Here is a 17,117-nt window from a genome sequence, read left to right as displayed (position 1 = left end):
AATAAGATAAAATAAAATATAATTTATCTTGAAAAATGTAAATTGCTACCTTAAAATATGGTAAACGACATACTTTATTAAGTAAGCTTCCTGCATTAAATAAGATAAACTACACAGCTTATTTAAGTAAATATCGTGCCTCAAATAAGGTAAAACAAAATATAATTTATCATTAAAAAAGTAAATTACTACCTAAGAATAAGGTAAACAACATATTTTATTTAGGTAAACACCCTGCGTTAAAGTAAGGTAAACGACATACCTTAAATAAGGTAAAGAACACACCTTATTTAGGTAAACACTGTGCCTCAAATAAGGTAAACAAAAATATAATTTATCATTAAAAAATTAAACTACTACCTTAAAATAAGGTAAATGACACGCTTTATTTATGTAAACATTCAGTCTTAAAGTAAGATGAACGACACACCTTATTTATGTAAACACCCAACCTTAAAATAAGATAAATAACATGTCTTATTATGCAATCTTCATTCTTTAAATAAGGTAAACGACACGCATTATTTAGGTAAACACGTGCCTCAAATAAGGTAAAATAAAACATTATTTATCATTAAAAAAGATAAACCACTGACATATCTTATTTAGGTAAACACACTGTCTTAAAATAAGGTAAACGACACACATTATTTAGGTAAACATTGTAAGGTAGAATAATACATAATTTATCATTAAAAAAGTAAATCGCTACCTTAAAATAAGGTAAACGATGTGTCTTATTTACGTAAACACCTTGTCTAAACGACACACCTTATTATGCAAACTTCCTGTTGTAAATAAGGTAAACGACACACCTTATTTAGATAAATACCATGCCTCAAATAAGGTAAAACAAAACCTAGTTTACCATTAAAAGGGTAAAACACTATCTTAAATTAAGGTAAACGACACACCTTATTTAGGTAAATAGCGTGCCTCAAATAAGGTAAAATAAAACTTAGTTTATCATCTAAAAGGTAAACTGCTACATTAAAATAAGGTAAATGATATATCTTATTTAGGTAAATTCCGTGTCATAAATTTGATAAACCAAAATATAATTTATCATTAAAAATATAAATCACTACCTTAAAATAAGGTAAACGATACACTTTAATAGACAGACTTCTTACCTTAAATAAGATAAATGACACATCTTATTTAGGTAAACACTGTGTCTCAATTCAAGGCATATTTCATTTTTTAGTGTTCCTTTCGGGTGTTGCATTCCTGTAATTTTCCTTAACTACAAATCTCTTCTAAAAAGAAGCAATGATTTGATCATTTTTCTCACTTTCTCTTTAACCATATAGCAAAGATATGTTTAGTAAATTAAATCTTAAATAAAAATGCACAATTTTAATTTGGGATCAACTTTAAAGTGTTAATGCTCCTGATCAAGTTTACATTTTCTTGTTAATGAACCATATCTATATTACATGCTTTATCGTCACTTTATTGTTAGTGACCTTAACCACTCAATTTGTTATGGGAATGCAACCTAAAATATTCATAAAGTTTAATTAAAAAAGCGTTTATAAAAATGTGATGCAAATAATGATTGATAATATACCAAACCACATGTCAGATTCAAAACATAAAGAAGAACAAGTTTCAATTCAAGTTTGGCTTACACAAATACTATTGAACCTACTAGGACATCCCTACATTATTTAACATATTTATTCATGGTAAAATATTACCCACCTTTAGTTTCAAATAACAAGGAATGACAGAAAAGCATAGCGTCCAAAATACTTTTGAAAAGACCATGAAATTTTTTAGAATAAAATAACACACTTACTTACTGAAGTGTGAACTTTCTCACAAGGAGGGTCTTGTCCAGAGTAGTTGTTAAACACATTTTCAAATTTGAGTCTAACTTAAAACACAATAGCACAATAAGACTAATTATACTCACTCTCAAACCAACAATCCCTTCAAAAACTAAGTCACTTTCAATGCCTGAATAGTTAATTGTATCAAGCAACAGTTTGTGAGAATGATGACTGTTAGAGTAATAATCTAAAAGCTCTCCAAGCTTGTCCTTATATGCCAGGCCTAAGCAACGTGTTCCCTTGGAGCTCATCTCTGAAAGTTTCATAGGCAAAGATTGCCTGCATAATCATCTCTTTGTATAAGGGACCCACAAGCAACTTGAACATGTGAGCTTCGCTCGAAAAAACTCTTAACAACACCCTGCAGATAAAAGGACCAAATAGAATACAAATAAAATAAAAATAAACTATGCTAATTTGACAAACCATTAGCCTAATCTAAGTAGAAGCCTAATTTAAGTTGAATACAAATAGTTGTAATTGATCTATTTGTTTGTTTTTAAGGTGGTTTATTGGTCTTAGGTTTAAGCTCTGACTTCTTTTAATTGTATTACCTCTCAGTTGTAAGGCTTTTTTTGTCCAATTTTTCAAGGTAATTTTCTTTCTGTTATTCTCTTTCTTTATGTAAAATTTTTTAGAGTCATGTCTTTTTTGGTAAGTTGATTTTCCTTTTAAGCACCTAAAATATTAGTTTGTACTTTTCAATCTACATTGATTTAATTAGCTTTTCATCAGAAAAGGAAGAAGCCTAATCCAACTTAAACAACATTAATAAAATCAGTCATTTACAAGAAGTCAATCATTAATTCAAACTTAAAAGTAAAAGTGATGGAGATTCATACACAGTGAAGTGATTCAAGAAACATTGAAGGTCGTCATGATTTTAAATTTAAGACAACAAGCCAATCCATAAAACAGAAATATATGCAACAAAATAAAAGAAAAAAAAGAACATTAGAAAATATATATCTATATATATATCAATGGTTACATTTTTATTGTAACCATATGGTTACATTTTTTTTAACCTGTAATAGCAGGTTACTAATAGGTAGACTTTCCTTTTTTAGATTTAATTAATTATAATTAATTATTTTCTTAAAATAATTAATTAAATAGACATTCCTTTTTTAGAATTATTTAATTATAATTAACTATTTTCTTAACATAATTAATTAAATATTTAACAAGACCTCTTTTAATAATTAATATTTATATTTAAATCCTTACTTGAATTATTTTAATAATTAAGCCATTTAATTATAATATTTACAAAAAAAATTATTTTTCTTACAAAAATTAAACTTCTTTTGACACAAATTAAAATTCTCTTCTTATAATAAATTTTCAAATAATTAACTATTTTTAAATGATATTTAATTATTTTGTTACAATTATATGAACTAAGTATGATCGAGGCCTCAAGCTAATCAATCGATAACAAGTGCAGCCATTTTTTTTAAAAAAAATCCTTCAACTTATTTCATTTTTTACTTTTTAAAATTTCATTTTTTACTTTTTAAATATTTAAATAAAAAAATTAAATAATTATGTGTAATAATTTAAAATTAAGATTACAAGTATAATAAAATTTAAATTATGAAATTATATGTGTATAATTTTAAATTATAAAAAACTTTGCTATAAAATTTTAAATAATTTAAGTATAAAAATATAAATTGCTAAAAGATCCTTATATAGTAATAAATTGTAAAAAATTAATTAATAATTATAATTAATTTAATTTTAAAATATAATTAATCTTAATTAAAGTTTTATAAGGAAATAAATGATTAGGTTACTTTCAGGTTACAAGTTATTTTTTATTTATTTTTATTTAATTTCCAAATTAATCACAACCATTAAATAGTAATCCAATGGCTTAAAAAAATGTAACCATGATGGTTACAATAAAAATGTAACCATTGAAACCTCTTCCATATATATATATATATACTTTTAATTTAAACGTCATACCAATTAGTAATTACTAAATCCTTAAAACTTTTATTCAGTTTGAAAACAAATATATATACTTTTAACAATTAAAGATCATCCAATACATATATTCACCATTTCAATCTTATTTTCTTATATAGCAAAAATAGAAAACGTCAAAAGCAAATTTAATTATAAAATGTATTTGAAATTTTAGATGCGCACACATATATATCTATATATATATTTTATGTATATATAATTATATACCTGAGGAGGCGGACTGAGCAGTCTTTGTACTGGTTCCGCCGCTGGTTGTTGCCGGAGGAGGACTGAGGAAGAAGTGGAAAATCGAAGTGGAAAATCGATGCTTGATTTTGAGGGAAATCGTGTCTCCATTTATTTAAGGGTATTTTGGGTACAATATTCATAAAAGTGGGTATGTTTCAATTAAATCTAATATAAAGGTAGATTTGGTTAATTAATTAAAAAAAAAGGGACATTCTTCAACTTGTCCCCACAAATTATTCGTGTTGGGTCGGACTCGTGTCGGGTCTAAACGGGCTAGCCCGTTTTTTATAAAATGGTCGACCAGTAGGTAAAAAAATTTTTTAGAATCAATTAATTATTTTCTTAAAATAATTGAATATTTAGCAAGACTTCTTTCAGCAATTAATAATTATAAATAATTTTTTATATAAATTCTTGCTGTAATTATTTTGACAGTTAAGCCATTTAATTATGATATTTATAATTAAACTTTATTTTTTTTTTTTACAAAAATTAGACTTCCTTTTACACAAATAAGAATTCTATCATTGTATAAGAAATTTTTAAATAATTAAGTATATTTAAATGATATTAAATTATTTTTTTATAACCGGAAGAACTAAGTATGAGTTTTTCTATTTGAGTTTGAGGTTGTTTCATTTTCTGAGGGAGCTTGACTTTTTTTTTTTTTTTTGACTCTGGTTTGATTTTATGATCAGTAAATGACTCCTTATAAAAAAAAATGGAGGAGTTTAGTTTTCTTTTTTTTTTTTTGAAAAATATATTCATCTTATTTCACTTTATACTTTTTAAATATTTAAATAAAAAAATTAAATTATTAAGTGTAATGATTTTAAATTAAAGTTATAAGTATAATAAAATTTTAATTATGAAATTATATGTGTATAATTTTAAATTATAAAGAGTTTTGCTATAAAAATTTTAATAATTTAAGGGCAAGAAAAAATTGCTAAAATTCTATATACATAAAGTAGAAGTATGAGGGGGTGACGTGGCGGTCTAAAAATGCTTTAAAGTCATCTTTTTTTTTTTCCCTTAATTCTTTCTTTCTTTAATCTTTTATTAATTTCATATAGTTTAATTAATATAAAATATATTTTTTCCTTAATTCATTATTTTTTTTTAAAAAATGATAACTCAAATAAAAATTTAGCTTTTTTTTTGCCACGTTGTGGCTTTTTTTTTAAAAAAAAAAAAAAATTAATTAGCTTTTTTTTGCCATGTTGTGGCTTCTTTTTTTTAAATTAAAATTTTAAAAAATAATGAACAATTAATATATTAAAAAATCTATATGATACCATATATACAAAGTTATTTTCTAAATATTTTATTATTTTTTAAAAAATTCTCCTATGACCACACAAAAATTTATTTTCTAATTATTTTATTATTATTTTTTTAAAAAGAAAATCTTCTACCAAACTCTAAAAAAATATAAATAATAATTATCTATATATACATTAATTCTAAATCATGCATAAATCACGTCATTTTTCCTAATATATCTTTATATATTAAAAGTGCCTATCTAAGTTTAACAGAATATACTTTAAAAATAAAAGAATATTCTGTTAAATTTAACGATGTTAGTAGGCTTGATCTCCCGTTAACTATCCCTTTCTCTTTCTCAATATACTATTATTTTAAATTGCCCTAACCTAATTAGAATCTCACTCTCATCACAATCCCACAAAAGATTTTTTTTTTTTTTTGTATGTGAACCCATTCCCAATCAATTAATATACCCTTTCATCATCTCTAGCAACGAAATTCTAATTGGAGAAATTCAAAAGAATTAAATTCCAAATTCAAAGGAATCAAATTCTAATCGCAGAGTGAGTAAAATTCCAATCGGAGAAATTCTATAAGGAATCAAATTCCAATCGCAGAGTGAGTTAAATTCCAATCGGAGAAATTCAAAGGAGTCAAGTTCCAATCGCAGGCCAGAGTTTTACGATTAGTTCACATTTTATTTCTTCTTCTTTCGCTCCTCTCTCTACACCACTCTCTTATTTACACTAACTATTATTATGTAAATGACCCCTTCAGAGATCCCAAGCTTATCTCCGAGAAAGAGTAGGAAACGAGACGGGCGAAATCTTGATTGGTTTTTCTCTAATTCTGTTCAATTTTTTTAAATTAAAATTATTTTCTTCATTACAGATTCTGAACTATAAATTCGAAGTTATTACAAATATTTAGAGTATATGTTTGTATTTGATGGAGTCGTATACTTTTTGTTGCGTTAATTATTGGTAATTGAGCTGTGTTATTAATAGGAAGGGCGACATGGTTTTAAAGAAGTCTCGTTATATCAAAGGGCAGTTTAAAAGGATAAAGGAACAAGCTGGTTTGAATATGAGGTAATTATACGGTTAAAATGGGATATTAGTCAATAAAAAAGCAGTCTCTTCTGGATATTTTGTTTTCAACTTTAGTTGAAGAGCTGATTTTATAATTGAGTTTCACATATATTTATATATTTATTGCAGTATTGAAATCGAGGAAACAATTGTCAATGGCTCCTTTAATATGATGTATGGTGAACTTTTAATGTTGACTTGAGCCTTTGGGTAAACTTATTTACTAGGTAATTTTAGTAAAGCCAATATTGCAAAGCTTCCACTTGGTTACTAAACGAGTTTGTCTCTTTGGTTAATATTCAGTTCCATGTAATTATTTGTAAGAAGAATCCATAAATTTATTTTCTCGCCATTTTATTAACAGCTACTTGCTTGATAAGCCGCGTGTTAAGCCTATTACTAAAGACCTAAACATGTGAGAAGAATCGTTACAAATTACAGTCTTGATTGTTGGGTATATTAAATACTATTACATGCCAAATTGATGTTCTTTTTTGGGTTAGAGATATGGGATTGAATCTAATAGAATAATTCTTCCCCCTAAAATTATATAATTTTGTTTGCATTTTGTGTTTTTGCGTCCAATACCACTCTTATGCCTTCTCTTATTTTGGTTAATGACAGAGAGTTGAGAATTGTCTATCAAAGGTGGAGCAGTCTCCGTCTGAATCAATGCAAAGTGCACTTTCTCCGTCATTGAAATCATTGGTTGATGAAACACTTTTAGGACATACAAATGTTGATGTTAAAGTTGCAGTTGCATCTTGCATCAGTGAGATAACAAGAATTACTGCACCTGATGCTCCTTATGATGATGACCAGATGAAGGTATACTTAAAATATAAGTACATGTTTTTAGATTTTGTTTAAGGCCTGCCAAATAGTCATTTATTTTTTGGGTTCGATTTTTGTTTATTTTTGTGTATGCAGGAGGTCTTTCGGCTTATTGTATCATCATTTGAAAATCTATGTGACAAGTCAAGCCGATCATATACAAAAAGAACCTCAATTCTTGAGACTGTTGCAAAGGTCAGGTCTTGTGTGGTGATGTTGGATCTTGAATGTGATACCTTGATCCTAGAAATGTTCCAGCATTTTCTAAACGCAATTAGGTACAGACGTGTCTTCTGTTGTTTAATCCTTTATTTGTTGTTGTTGTAGTGCTTTTTTTTCTTCTCTTTGTTGACTTGGAACGGTGAATATATTTGACATTTTGATTGCTTAAGCAACACATGCAGTATTAAATTGCTTGCATTTTTGTTTGTCGCCAAATGTGTATGTATCTTATTGTGTGACTTTCTTTTCCTCTTTTCTGTTGAATTTTGAATTTTTTTATGAGATACCTATATTTTTTAGTTCAGCATGGAAGATGGCCTGTTATGATAACTTGAAATCAAGAGTACTTTGGTCATTGTGGATGTCTTTTATTTTCTTGTGCAAAGTTACAGAGTTTCTTTACTTTCATATCTCAGAAAAAATATAGCATTGTATTAATAGTGGTTTTCATGGTGTCCCAAACCAGTAAAAATTATATATTATGTTACGCATTAATTATGTTATTCATTGAGTAAATGAACCGAATGGAGACTAATTTTTTTTTAAGATTTTTTTATTGAAATTATTAATTTATCGAACATTTATTGAGATTTTACAAATGGTGACTGGTGAGATTTTAATTCATGGTTTTCATTTATTTAAGTCTCGGCCTCCTCCTAACTCTGCTTGATCCTCTGTTTGTCGGAGCAGCCCCACTTCGTTTGGCTCCGGGGGTATCAAGGGCGATGATGGAGGTATTGTCTCGCTTCGATTTGTTTCTAAATTAAAATGTGCTTTCGTTTCAATTTCAAGCGTTTATTATTCAGAAGAACTGGAATAAAAAAAGAATGGAAATGAGCAAGTTTTGGGGAATAATTTTGGACTGAACGTGAATCAGTTATATATATATAATTTTTTGCTCTTCTGTTTTTATCAATTTGAGATTATAGAGTGGACTGAGTTTAGTTCAGTTCGTTTTGGTTTCTATTGTCCATTCGTGCTTTGAATGATACCAAAAAAAGAAAAATTTGTAGATAAGTAACTGTAGACTGAACCCAGATAACCAAATGATGAAATTTCCTATTGCATTCGTTCTTTTTTGTTTTGTTTGTTTCCCCAAACAGTACCTGGAAGAGTTCGAGTGGCCATAAGATTGCGACCCCGAAATGCTGAAGAGTTGGCGACGGATGCGATTTTGTTGTGTAGAGCTAACGGCGGAGGTACTTTCAGTTTTGTTGTTTCTCACTCATTGTCGTTTGTAAATTTCACAATGCTAATAACAATAGCACTTTAAAGTCCCTCTTAATGGTCAGTTGGGCCTATGTTCTGGTTGATTGTGGTCCATTGTTGATTTTTGGCTTGTTTGTTGTATTTCAGCTAAAATGGCTGAAACTCAGTAAAAACAATTGGGATTCAGACACGTACGAATTTGATGAGGTGCTTACTAAATTTGCATCCCAAAAGCGAGTATACGAAGTCGTTGCTAAGCCTGTAGTGGAGGTTTGTTAACTCTTTCTAAATTTGCAACATTACGTAAAATTTATTATAAATGTTTATTGTCGAGTTATACAAAGTTAATCTCAATTCCTATGAGATTCACTTATTTTGCATATTGTGGGCAACTCAATTTTCTGCCATTTGATTTTATAGAGCGTCTTGGATGGTTATAATGGGACCGTGATGGCTTATGGCAGGTACAGGAAAAACATTCACACTTAGAAGACTGCGAGGAACTAAACTCTAAATAAAACTAATATTAACGTGCATTGGCACGTAATTTTTAACTAGTATATATATATATGTATATATTCATCTCTCTCAATTTTATTCTCTTATTGGATTACAATATACAATATGGTTCATATAAGATGATAATTTTATTATTATATTATTCTCTTTAGTGTTTCTTTATTCTTTGAACTATACCTTGTTAGACTTTTATTTAGGCTTACATTAAATTTTATTGGTTTTATTAAAACTTGGGTTGATTGGATAGTTCTTTGCTGTGTTAGCTCATGTTGTTGGTGATCAATTGTTAATGGGCTTAGCATCTGTGTGTAAAGTCTAGGTGAAGCAGAAGTGTGGGCTTTTCTAGTTGACTGAAGCCTTTGATGAGCAGGCCCAGCCCAACTAGGGTTTTGTAGCTAAGTCCCCTCCCTAACTCTATAAATACATATTGTCTCATCACAATTGTATACATTTTGATAATCAGATAAAATAAACTGCTTCTGATTTAGAGATCTAGGGAGGAAGACTTAGTTGATAGTATTGCACTATCGAATTGGAGTAATTGCTGTGGATCAAACTGAGATAATTGCTATGGATCAATCAGGTACACATACTTAATTATCATATACTACTATTGTGTTCTATGTTATATACAAATAGATCTTGGGTATATTAATAATTTATCTAACATACCTATGTTAGTTTGATTTTATTGACTTGGATACACATCTTTAAAGTTTTATTAGTAGATAATTTTTTGTTTATAGACTTAATTACTATTAGTTTTATATTACCAATTAAGAGAGATAATTTTAATTTTTGTGATATGCTTTTTTTTTTTTTATTTTTGTTTATTATAATTTTTGATGAGTGTGCATTGTGATAGGAGCAAAAGGCTATAGAAAGAGGCTCTTGCTCTTGATCTAGGGTCAATGACTTTAGATATGTAAATCTCTGATGAACTTTTTTTTGAACTCTAATAAATTATTTGGATAATCACTTTTATAATTTTAAAAAATTTATGTATTGTTATGATGACAAATCACCTTTTGTATTTGTATTTGTTCTGCATATACATGAATTTGAATTTTTCACTTATGTACTTTATTATTAAAAATAAATAAAAAAATTAACAAATTAGAGAAATCATATCTTTAATGAAATAATCACAAATTAAATATTAAATTTTTGTAATATTTATACTAAAATTTAAATTCAACTTAAATTATTGTTATTTTAATTATATAACAGATAATTTGACAAAATAAATTATATAACAAATAAACATAATTATAAAACAAATCTATATATTTATATATAAATGAGAGATATGAAGCGGTGATGTGGCGCTCTAAAATGACTTCATTTTACTCTATTCTTTTTCTCAATTTTTCACATTTTTAAGTAATATTAAATATCATTAATTAATATTTTTTTATAAATTTAAAATCTATCAATCTATCTATACATATATATATATATAAAGAATAAATATGAGGCGGTGACGTGGCACCTTATATAATTAGTATTATTTGTTATCTCCTTTATTCTCTCATTTTTTTCAAATTTTTTTTTATTGTTTTATAAATATTAATTAATATAAAACATATATTTTTATTTATTTTCTCTATAATTCTCTTATTTTTTTATGTTATTTTTTCAAAAAAATAATAACTCTTTTTTTTTCGGGCCTTTTGCCTTTTTTTTTTTTTTTGTGCTTTTGGCATTTTTTAAACAAAATTGAAAACAAAAAAATGAGATATTAAAAAATGACATTTTTTTTAAAAAAAAATTAATAACTCCAAAATATTTGGCTATAATATTTTTATCCTTTTGGCTTTTTTTTTTTTAAAAAAAAATTAAGATATTTAAAATAAAAGAATATTTTATTTATGGAAATAAATTTTTTATTTAAAAAAAATGATTTTCTATTTAAGAAAATAAAATAAATAATTGATTTTGAATATTTTATATTCATTGAATCTGGACAAAATCAATCATGTAATATTCTATATGTGGTCAGATTTCTATATTCATTACCTGATTTGATTTCCTGAATTAATTGTCAAAATATTCTAACAATTAATGTGGCGCATATACTGATGGAGTATCTCACCTATAAATATAGAGTCTCGGTCCCCGAGCTCCTTACTCATTCTAATTTCATTCAGCAAATTCCATCTAAAGAGAGTTGAGAGAGCGAGGAAGCTCGAACTTCAATACCGAAACTATCACAGGGATTGAAGCTGAAAGATCAATGGTTGGAGGTATATCGATCTTTCATTGCATATATTATCGATATGGTTATAGTTTTTTCGCATTACATATTGTTTATATATGTGCTATATTTCATATTCTATACATATAGTCTAACAAGTGGTATCAGAGTGGTTTTAATCTCTGCCTTGATTTTGGTTGAGTTTCATATCTTTATATATTAAAAGTGTCTATCTAACGGCATTTCTTGGTTTAACAGAATATACTTAAAAAATAAAAGAATATTCGGTTAAATTTAACGATTACGTTTATCTCCCGTTAATAAATAAACTCAATAATTAAACCCAAAAAATTAAACAATCTTTTAAATATTAATAATCTCTTTTTAAATTAAAAAAATCATCTTACCCCCATCTCTCTCTAACAAACCTATCTTGGGAGAATATTAATAATTTTTTTTATTTATCTTTTAAAAAAGAAAAATATAGATAAAATGTCTAGAAAAGATAATATAAATGTGAGACTGTATATGAGTATTTACCTTATATGTTTGTGCTTATTTTTAGTTTTATTTTTAATTTTACCATCGAGAGGAGAAGGTTGAAAAATATTAGAATATGAAAATATTATTGGTGCTTATTAGTAATTTGCAAAGAATGTGAAAGTCTATAAATATATAGTTGTGTAGTTATTATTAGATATGAAATGAGATAATAGAACTTTTTTCGATTAGAAGATTAATGTACATTTTACTATTAATAACATACATTATTATAACACAACTATGTTTTACTTACTAAATATACTGACACATATTTTATTTTATAAAAAAAATTGTTAAAATAATTATACTATTTTAATTATTAATTAAAATAAAAAACTAAAATATTAAATAAAACTAACACTACGTGGCTTGGCACGTAACAATCACCTAGTATATATATATGGGTGTACTCTTAATGGGTATTACCCATAAATGGGTATTTAATTATTGACCGTTAGATTTGATCAAATGGATAATATTTATTGTTATTAATTATTTTTTTAAAATTAATATTTTTTATTTTTACTTATTACGTGATGACATGTCAATCATCATATTTTCATTGTCAAACCTTATTCCTTTTATTCTATTCTTGTTCCCAAATATAAAACAATTAAAAAAAATATTAATTTATAAATATTCTCTGTTTCTCTCTCTCTCTTTCATCAGATATGAGTGATTTGATTAAATGAAAAGCTTTTTTTTTTTTCCATGGGATGACACAATTATATTGTATTCATATGAGTATTTGTTTGATTTTTTGGTTTGAATTTTGCAGGAGCCTAAGCTTCTCCGAGTCCATGCAGAGCAAATTCGGAGGCAAATGCAAGAGGTTGCTGCTGGTATTACCGAGCTTTTATTGCTATCGATGATGCCTTGCTCTCTATTCAAGGAGAAGTATCTTCCATTGATAAGCATCTTGAATCTATGGTATAGTAGCTTCTTTATCTCAATTTTCTTTTGTAAAGATCTCCCTTTCCTCGATCTCTCATAGGCATGGGTAAAGGTAAGTATTCCTTAATTTTATTTTTGGATCTTCCTTCTACTCTTATTCTTGCTCTTGCTTTTATTAGATTTATGTGTTTTATGTGATATTTTCTTAATTTGTTAATCCTAGTTTTTGTGAATGGTTTGAACAATGTATTTGATCAAAGTTGAGCATGAGAAAGATTAATAGTTTTTGGTGTAGGTGTATTTTTTGGAAGGTTTTTTTTTTTTATTAAATTTATACTCTGAAAGTTGTTGAATTTGCATTGCAAGAAAACTGTTTGATATAATGTCTCAAAGTTATTTGGTAGAAGCATGATTTTGATGGATTCTCTTTCAATTCTTTTTTTTTTTTTTTGGCTACGAGTGATAAATTTATCTTTTTTTTTTCTGCTGGTTATTTTGATTTTGATCATCTTATAAGAAGATTAGGGATTCTAATCTATGTTTTAATGGTTCTCAAAGACTAATGTGTCATTTTCACAAAGCTGGAGTGGAAAATGGATAAGGAAGTTGAATTTAAGGGGTACCAAGATAGGAAATGGTGTAAGAATATACAGACATTCAATTCTATCATTCTTTTACTTTAGGCTAAAGACATTGGAGACAGGTTGCCAGCATGGGATACACCTAGTGGAATTCCTTACAACATTATCAACTTAGAACAGGAAAGGCCACACAATTCAAGTTGTCCCTAACTTCTTCTATGGTGAACCTTTTATATATGATGATAGGCCTTTACAAGATTGGTTAAAAAGATTATGAAACATTTTTTCTGTACTGAATTTGCTAACTTACGCAGTACATCTTTGTTTTTATTGACAAAAGATATTGTTTGCAACTTTTATGAATATTTGCTTAAACATTCTTAAAATTTTTATATATGTTCTCTCGTTTCTTTCTTTGCAGTCTGAAGACTTAAGCAACTCTACCAGCAATTTTTTCGTGCAGCAGCTTCCCAAGTCCTTTCCTGATCGACGAAGATAGTGGTTGTTTGGGGTTCCCATAGCGGTTCGCGGTTCATCGAGGTTCGTGGCTGTTCGAAGTTGATGACGGTTACTTTTTGATGGCGATTAGTGGTCAACGATGCTTCTTGGACTTGTGGTTGCCATTGAAGAGGCTGAAAATATTTGGGATTAATTTTCTTTTCTGATTTTTATTGTTTTGGTCATGCTCATTTATGGGTTTGTAGTCCTTTTTCTTAGCTATTTTGTTCATGCCTATCTTTGAATTTGTAGTCATTTCTGTTAAGAGTTTATGCTTTTATCTTATTTTGAAATGCTTATTATTATTTTTATATTGAGTCTACTTTTTCTCATGACCACAATTCCTGCACAATATGAGAAAGTCAATGCTTCTTGTTCAATATCTTTTCAAATATTTTAGTTAATTATTTGTTTGTCTTGGTGTTCATTTTAGTCATTCTCAATATATATTAATGCATAAGATTATATAAATAGAATAATGGCCTACTATTACCCCCAAAGCATTACGTATTTGTGCAGATTCTTCATCTTAGAAAAATATACAATTAGGATTTCGTCTTAGAAAAATATACAATTACGACCATAACATAATAATTGTTACAACAATAGAATATGACAAAGAACTTGAGTTTTAACTGTTTCAACAATAGAATATGACAAAGAACCTGAGTTTTATCCTAGCACAAGAGAAGAGGAAACAGGGAGAAATACATGAAATAATTTAACAGAGATAAAAAAAATAATAAATTATTAAGAATTTTTGTAAATATCATCCGTATGAATTAATTTTTTATTATATAGTGGTCTAACTTGAAGACACCAAGAAATGTGAGAGTTTGTGATATCCTAATATTATAGCCCACATACAAATCTTAGTGCCATATAAAAAAAATACCTCGTTATCTAATACATTTTTATAATAGAAAATTTTAAATATATACTAAATTAATAAATATATACACTTAACACATTTATCGTGACACATCATTATTTAATAACGAAATGGAATTCATATCAGATTTTTAAAATTGGTAACAATCTACCCCAAAAATTTCGCATGAGTGGTTACCATTCAATATCATTGTCGACACTGCACAATGCTCTGACAAAAAAAATGCCATTGTCAACATTGCAAAAGATTCAATAAAATTCACCGCCAAGCAAAGATCAACTATTGCAATCGAAATACAACAAAGAAAAAAAAAAAAAGCAAACACTAGCACAAAAAGTAAATTATACATATAGACATGTTTCAATTACACTAATTATCTTGATTAATTTTTTAATTTAAAGTTATCTCTTATGTGAAGTAAATAAGAAACTCATGAGTATTTTTTTTCATTTTAAAATTAACTCAAGGAAATAAGAAATTCATTAGTAACTTTTCATTTGAAATTTAACTCGCATACCATTTGATTCATTAGATAAGAAAGTAATAAAAGTACTAAAGTTGAATACTGATGAAATGACACCACTATTTTAGTATACTAAATTCAAAACTTCATGTATTATTAAATCTAAATGTATATCAAATCTAATACCCTAAATAAAAAATATTGAAAAACTATATCGTTAATAACTAAAGAGATAAAATATTATTTTTAAAAAATAAAAGAGTAAAACAGTAGCTAGTGTGTGGGCTTATATTCTAAGCTCCACACGCTCACCTAAGTAAATGACGTGATTTTGTTGTTCTAATATGAAAAAAGCAGTATCATATTAATGATCCACGTTATATAACAACAGCAAAATTGATATTAATTTAAACAAAAGTAAATTTATAATAAAGAATAAATAAAATATTGTAAGAATGAATTTCTCTTTTTATAAACCTTTTTTAATCACATCAAGAAAAATGAACATTTTTTTTTTTTAAAAAAATAGAAACGAATGTGTTCTCCCAACAAAAAAATCCTCCATAATTAATACATTTTTATATTTAGTGTAAAGATATTATAGTAATTTAAGCAAAGTAAATTTATTTCTAAAAATAATTTCTAATTGGTTAGAATCATCATAATTAAGAAAATAAATATAATTTTTTTTTTCTAAAAAAATGATAAATTGCCACCTCATCAATTTTTTTATTACCCATAAATGGGTATTACCCATTGAGAAATCATCTATATATATACTCGTATATACAGTGTTCATATATATATATATATTTGTTTTTGCTCGTGTATATATATATATTCATATTTATACAATCCCGATTATATATATTTTCATACGTATATACATATATACATTTATTAATACGTTTACATATATATATATATGTATACGATCGGGTTTTCAGTTATATATAGTTTTATATATATCGTTTATATATATACATTTTCATACATTTGTTTATATTCATCATTTTATCTTATTGTTTACATATATACGCTAAATACATACATATACATATATACATTTCATTTATATATATATATATCTTATATACGGTATAATAAATATTTTTCAGTATATATATATGTATATATGTCTATATATGCATTGTATATGTATCAATACATTTATATATTAATATAGATTGTTCTAAGCATGAAAATTCACTTTGAAAAATAAAGAAATCTCAAAATTTTCTGGAATATATTTTTCAGACTCGAAAATTTTGGTGATTTTAAAGTCTTTGTTTTATGTATTTTCGATGCATCAAATTTATATGAATGTCTTAATTTTTGCGTTGAGATTCATTTGGAATTAATTTGGGCATTTTTGGTCGTCGGAATTGTCTTTTCTGATCGAGTTTGGGTCGGGTCTGTCGGACCCACGTGTAGAAAAACGGGTCAAAATGACCCGGTTGGCTGAAGAAGACAACCCTAAACGACGTGTCGTTTTCCACAGTGTGGAAAAACGACATGTTGTTTTTCATATGTTGCAGCTGTCGTTTGTTGCAAACGACATGTCGTTTTGCACACTGTGGAAAACGACATGTCGTTTTTCGTCTTGTGAGGCAGCCCTTCAGGAGTGTAAACGATATGTCGTTTTCCCCCTTGCAAACAACAACATGTCATTTTTTCATACATATTAGCCCCTTCGGAATTGATAAAATGACGTGTCGTTTCGCGTTTGCAAAAGCCGACATGTCGTTTATGCAGTGCATTTTTCGAAAAAAAAAAGAAGAAAAATTTCGAATTTTTTAATAAATTTTTATTTATTTAGAATATTAATTATTTTC

General features: G+C 26.9%; 1 protein-coding gene and 1 long non-coding RNA gene across 2 annotated transcripts; both read left to right on the top strand.

Annotated features, from left to right (window-relative positions):
* The first annotated feature begins 5,721 nt into the window (after nt 1-5,721).
* On the top strand, nt 5,722-9,184 carry LOC115722964 (sister chromatid cohesion protein PDS5). Its single transcript, XM_061118127.1, has 9 exons — nt 5,722-6,174; nt 6,347-6,430; nt 6,560-6,657; nt 7,055-7,258; nt 7,361-7,542; nt 8,177-8,220; nt 8,590-8,723; nt 8,843-8,965; nt 9,116-9,184. Exons 4-9 carry the CDS (start codon nt 7,103-7,105, stop codon nt 9,182-9,184), a joined length of 708 nt encoding a protein of 235 aa, XP_060974110.1. The 5' UTR covers nt 5,722-6,174; nt 6,347-6,430; nt 6,560-6,657; nt 7,055-7,102.
* Nucleotides 9,185-9,385: 201 nt separating this feature from the next.
* Nucleotides 9,386-14,236, top strand: LOC133038852 (uncharacterized). Its single transcript, XR_009688404.1, has 4 exons — nt 9,386-9,797; nt 11,365-11,460; nt 12,733-12,884; nt 13,851-14,236. It is a non-coding gene; the product is annotated as an uncharacterized LOC133038852 (long non-coding RNA).
* The last annotated feature ends 2,881 nt before the right edge of the window (nt 14,237-17,117 follow it).

The sequence above is a fragment of the Cannabis sativa genome, chromosome 6 (genome assembly GCF_029168945.1).
Source record: "Cannabis sativa cultivar Pink pepper isolate KNU-18-1 chromosome 6, ASM2916894v1, whole genome shotgun sequence".
Classification (NCBI taxonomy): Eukaryota; Viridiplantae; Streptophyta; class Magnoliopsida; order Rosales; family Cannabaceae; genus Cannabis; species Cannabis sativa.
The sequence above is the reverse complement of the archived record's forward strand: the minus strand, read 5'-3'. Positions and strand labels throughout refer to the sequence as shown.